The sequence below is a fragment of the Lotus japonicus genome, chromosome 4, assembly GCF_012489685.1.
Source record: "Lotus japonicus ecotype B-129 chromosome 4, LjGifu_v1.2".
Lineage (NCBI taxonomy): Eukaryota > Viridiplantae > Streptophyta > Magnoliopsida > Fabales > Fabaceae > Lotus > Lotus japonicus.
In genome coordinates, this window is record NC_080044.1 from 31,210,196 (window position 1) to 31,215,734 (window position 5,539).

The 5,539-nt window shown below is 41.4% G+C and overlaps 1 protein-coding gene across 1 annotated transcript; it reads right to left on the reverse strand.

The window, feature by feature from the left end:
• Positions 1-589: 589 nt before the first annotated feature.
• Positions 590-2,153, reverse strand: LOC130712610 (pentatricopeptide repeat-containing protein At5g18390, mitochondrial-like). Its single transcript, XM_057562436.1, has 2 exons — positions 1,929-2,153; positions 590-1,810 (listed from the first exon to the last, which is right to left on the reverse strand). The coding sequence occupies exons 1-2, from the start codon at positions 2,151-2,153 to the stop codon at positions 593-595; spliced, it is 1,443 nt and encodes a 480-aa protein (XP_057418419.1). The 3' UTR covers positions 590-592.
• Between the last annotated feature and the right edge of the window lie 3,386 nt (positions 2,154-5,539).

Below are 5,539 nucleotides of genomic sequence, written 5' to 3' on the forward strand. Positions count from 1 at the left end.
ATAATGATCAGACATACTTCTATTATCTGATGTTTCCCTTTTCTGTTCTTTGCATGAATCACCAACACATGGACAAAATATCGATTTTTTTTAACATGGAAAAAATAATGTCTTCATCTGCAATTCAGCCTCTCTCCATTTACATGTGGATTGACTTTGTGAGAAAAACACAGAAATTCCAAAAAGCCTAACCTCCTTGTGAGCTAAAAATTAGGATCTTAGATGGATACATATGAATGATCTTCCAGCGAGAAATGATTTCCTCCCCTCATGAACTAGATAACGGTTCTACAAGTTTTCATTTCTCACCAGCTCACTCACTTTTCTCTTCCAAAGATGATTAAACAATCTCTACCATGAAGATGCTGTTGAACTTCACTTCAATTAAGTGTAAAGTTTTCTAATAAGCACAATGCCATCATCAGAACACAGAACTGCAACAGCCCATCTCATCAGAGCTTGACAGAGAAAAATTGATTCTGCATCTGAGAGAAAGAATGGCTTTCTCTGTTCACAATCAATTGCTATTTGAAAGGCATGGTAGGAAATTCACCTAGTGTACGAACGCAATTGATAATTGAATAAAAAATTCTCAAACACCACGGATAGACACTTCAAGTTGCTGCACTCTGTGAGCCAAATCATGCTTCCCAGCATTCTTCAACCCATCAGTAACCATGTCAAAGCAGCGCGAAATGGGGACAAACCCAATCTCTGTCATTTCAAAGAGGTAGTTAGCAGCATCAATAAACCTCCCAGCGCGTCCACACATGGTTATCAACATGGTATACACCGGACGATTAGGAGGATGACCCTTCGCCTTCATATCGCCGAAGAAGCAAAAAGCATCATCAAACTGACCCCTCCTGCACAGAGCCTTGATCACAGGAGCATACAAGCTCGGAAACGGCCGGTGACCATCCTCGACCGAACAATTCAACAACCTAAACGCCTCATCCATCATCCCAACCTTGGAAACCGCAGGTACAAGGATCTTGTAAGTGTTAACATCAGGAACCAACCCCAATTTACACACCTCATGAAACAGACCAGCACAAAACTCAACCTCATTGTCACCACATTTGCAAACAGTTTCCACCAAAGCATTGAAGGTTCCCACGTCAGGGACTGACCCTTCCTTCACCATCTTCCTCACCATTGCTTTCGCCGATTCGACGAACCCGGCATTGAGAAGCCCTTCCACGAGAAGGTCGCGGCCTCTGACAGGAGGAGTGAACCCTTTCTCACTCATTTCCCTGAGAAACTGCTGCGCCTCTCTGGTTTTCCCGGCGGAGCACCACGCGTTGACGAGGAGGGCGTAGGTGCGCTTATCGGGGGCGATACCCTTCCGGAGCATGCGGCGGATGAGGGCGTAGGCGGCGTGGAAGAGCTTGGATTCACAGAGGGCGAAGAGGAGGGAGTTGTAGAGGTTGAGATCCTGAGGACAGTTAAAGACGGAAGGGGATTTGTTGAAAACCTCGACGGCTTGATCGATATGGCGGTGGCGGCCGTAGGATTCGATGACGGAGGAGACGGCGGCGGGGGAGAGTGAGAGGATGCGGTGGTGGCGGGTGACGGTGTGGCTGAGTGACCACATGGATTGGTAGAGGTTGGCGCGGGCGAGGGAGTTGATGATTTCTTCGAATTCGATGGAGGTGGGAGTGTAGTTGGGGTGGTGGGTGCGAGCCCAGTTGAAAAAGCGGAGGGACTCGGTGGGGGAAGTGTTGCAGGCGCGGAGGACGCGGAAGACGAGCTCCGGTGTGACGGCGATGCGGAGCTTGTTGAGGGTGCGTTCCAGGTAGAAGTAAAATCACTACACCAGCAGTAAAATTCAAATCACTACACTCCATTAATGATTGACACACCAGCAGTAAAATTCAACATCTCACGAAATCCAAATTGATAGTGACGTCAGATTGGTTCCTTACCTTCTTTTTGGGGACAGCCATGAGCTCCATAGAATCACCAAAAGAGAAACTCGGGGAAGTAAACTCAGGCAAAACCGGTTGCGATGAAGGAACTCCAATGTCAATGCTTCCAGCTAAAGGAGGAGCTTGAGGCACCGAATGAAACAACCTATTGAACCCTAAAAGGCTCCTCCCATTGCCCCTAAGAATCACGAATTTCGTTGCCATTCCTGCGGTTATGCCCATTGACGATGCTGAAGGTTCTTACCGGAGCGGAAGCACAAATCTACTACTGCGAATTTTCCAAATGCAGATAATCGGCGAACAGATTAGAAGAAATGGAAGTGAATGCTGCGGAATTGAATCAAGAGAAAACTCGTGATTCTTACATGCGTGGCGGTTTCAGGGAGCAGATGGGCGGTGAAGAATCAGGCACGGTGGTTGTCCGCCGCTACGGGAGAGGGGCTCGCGGAGGCTGGGTCGATCTGCAGATAATTTATTGCTTAGGGCGAGGAAAATCAATCAACACCCACTTGAGGCAAGATGCAGAACTCAAATGTTCAGTTAACGGAGGGAGTGAGGGATACAGGGTTTACCTCGGCGGCGAAAACAGAGGAGACCGAGACGAACCGCACAGTTAGCGAGCGACAGGGAACGAACCAGAGAGGCGGAGGTGAAGGCGGCAACAGAGAGTGTGATATTAGGGTTTAATTTCTTATTGAATTTTTTTTGGTACCGGTAGTTAACCGTTTTCCTTTTTTTTATATGATATTTTTTGTTTTAGAGTTAACTAACTAGATTTTCCGATGAAAAAAAAAAGAGTTAACTAATTAAGCGGCAGGAGGATGAACACTGAGTTTATGGTAGGGCTAGACAATAAGTCACAATAGTGGAATTTAGACGGTCGATAAATCACTACGTTCGTCAACCCACTTTCTTATTATTTTATTTATAAATTATTGACTACAATTTTGTTTAGATCCAAGTGCAAGAATCTCAGTATGTTAAAACTTTTATGCAATCCTTGTCACCAGAAAATAAAGGCTTCTCATGGAGATGAAAGATAATTACCCATCAAGAGGATTTACCAACCCAGGGTAATGATCACCAAAACTTATTTTGTTGATTTTATGGCTTATCTGCATCACACACCATACTTAGAAAATTAATCAAGAGATTACAAGCAAAGGGAAAAACATTGGAAATTTATCACAGGTTTCACAGTATCAAAAATTCAAACAGGGAAATGATAGAAATCCAGTCATACATTATAATGATTATCCTGTAGAGCAAGCAGATCCGTCAGAAAGATAGCTGACTGAAGAAAGCTTTTCCCGGTAGCAAAATGAAAATTTCCAGCCACTTTATTAACTTCAAGAGATCCATGGATATTGCATCCTTCACCTTCTTCATCCTTTACCTTTTGTACGAACCCCTCTCTTTCACACTAAAAGCAAAACTAATTGTTAGAAAACTATAGTCTAGCTCGACAAACAATCTCAAACTGGATGATGATTTCCACTTAGAAACCGCACACACACAAATAAAAGGCCAAAATGTGTCCTGTATTTGGATAAAAGAAGAAATTCATTAAGATGAAAAAGAGAAAAAGAGAATGGAGGATATAAGGAATTCTCCTAAACAACTCCTTAATGAAAGAACAAAACAGAAAACGAGAAAGAGAGAAGAGACAAAAAATGCAGCAAAGCCAATTTATAGATTAGGGAAACCCTATCAAAAAAACCAAATGTTTCACACCATATACAATTCAAAAGCTTGTTTTATTTAATTCAAGACTTTGTGCTATTGAAGACTCCTAAAATACAAACAATGATCTTCCAACTAATCATCAAGAATTAGGGAACCTAGGAGACTAGGAAACACTTACATCGCTGAAAAACAAATTCTATAAGCGCAAGTCTATACTGTTACAACTATTGAACCATCCTATGAGTTAAGGAAATTTTGACTTCTAACATCAAAGGTGATTAATTGGTGTAAATTAGGATGCTGATTATGACGTGATTTCATTCAACTATACAACTGTATAACCTTCCCTCTAGTACATATGCGGTATGCCTGCCTCTGAATATTCATTTTCCATTATATTGTCCTCTCCCTTTCTATTTTTTATCTATGAAATTAACTATTTCTATTAAAGAAACCACATAACTGCAACAAATCAACATTTGTGACCATACAACAACCAAGCCTTTTCCCACTAAGAGGGTCAGCTGGATGAATCTGTTAGAAATATAATATAAAATCATCCATGTGTTTTTACCCAATAGCTTAAGCTTTTGCCATAGTTAGTTCATGATATATTATCATAGCCTCTATGGCCGAGCGGTCTGAAGTTCAATCCTTGTTGCCCCCACTATTCTAATAAAATGTTGAATTTTAACACAAGGTTAGTGGTAGTATTGGCCATTTGGCCATGCTTCAAGCCCAATAGGCTCTTGGGTGAGACACATGAATGATTTTATATCACATCTAACAAAATCAAACACCATAATAATGTTTTGTCATTTATTAAGTCCACAGATAGATAATTACCTCTAAATTTTTAATGGTTTGGCCCTCTTAAAATTCGGGTTAGGTCCGTCTAACTCTACCCAAAAGCTAGATCGTTGAAGTTGGAGAACCCAATGCAGGCATCACCACTTCCGCCGCTTGTTTGCGGCTGAGAGATAGGCTGAAAGTTTTGATACCAATTGATAAGAATCTTTGGGAAATCCACACCACAAAAGCTATCCTAACCCGAATTTAAGTGGTCTAAGAACATATCTTAAATATCCAACATTGGGCCACCCACAGTAGTTCAAAATCAACTTGGGCCCACAGCTTTTCCATTACAATTTACAGGGCCCACGAATTTCTCAAAAAAATCTACCGAAGCTCACATCTTTTCCAGATCCTGGGCATGAGGGGGGGTGTTGAGGTCCCACGCTGACTAGAGATAAAACCAAATAAAAGCTTATAAAGGCTTAGAGAATCCTCACCTTACATGCTAGCTTTTAGGGTTGAGTTAGGTCAAGCCCAAATTTAGGAGACCTATAGTTGGTCTCCCTCTACCCTTGATTATTGGTCTCTCCTCCATCTAACCAACCCTCCCTGTTGGTGTTTCTATAGGTCTTCTTCACACGTGTCCAAATCACCTAAGACGAGACTATAACATCTTTTCTACAATACTAGCTAGCCAAACTTTGTCTCTGACGGTTTTATTTTTAGTCCTGTCTTGTCCCATGCAACCACTTATTCATCGTAGCATTCTTATTTTGGCAACACTAAGTTTACTTTCTTGTTGGTTTTTTACTGCCCAACATTCAATCTCATTCTACATTGCTAGTCTTATAACTATGAGTATGCGGTAAAGTTTTCCTTTAAACTAGAGTGTTACCTTCAGATCAAACTCAAAATATGAAATAAAATTCATGGTAACAAACTAATAATCAGTTGACAATTAATTAAACTAGTTTTTAGTTTTTACCCAACCCAAGTCTTAAACCTATAAAAGGAGAAGATGAATGGTGCATGGAGATTCCCAAAGCAAATTCAAGCATGGGTGCGAAGTACATGAATCAAATATAACTTTAGCTTTCTAGAAAACTGTTTTTGTCAACTAGAGTATT

Excerpts from the sequence above, each read along its gene's own strand:
- LOC130712610 (XM_057562436.1), bottom strand. The coding sequence starts at position 2,153 with ATGGGCATAACCGCAGGAATGGCAACGAAATTCGTGATTCTTAGGGGC. Across the intron at positions 1,811-1,928 it reads TGGCTGTCCCCAAAAAGAAG|TTTTACTTCTACCTGGAACG; the intron begins GTAAGGAACCAA and ends CTGGTGTAGTGA.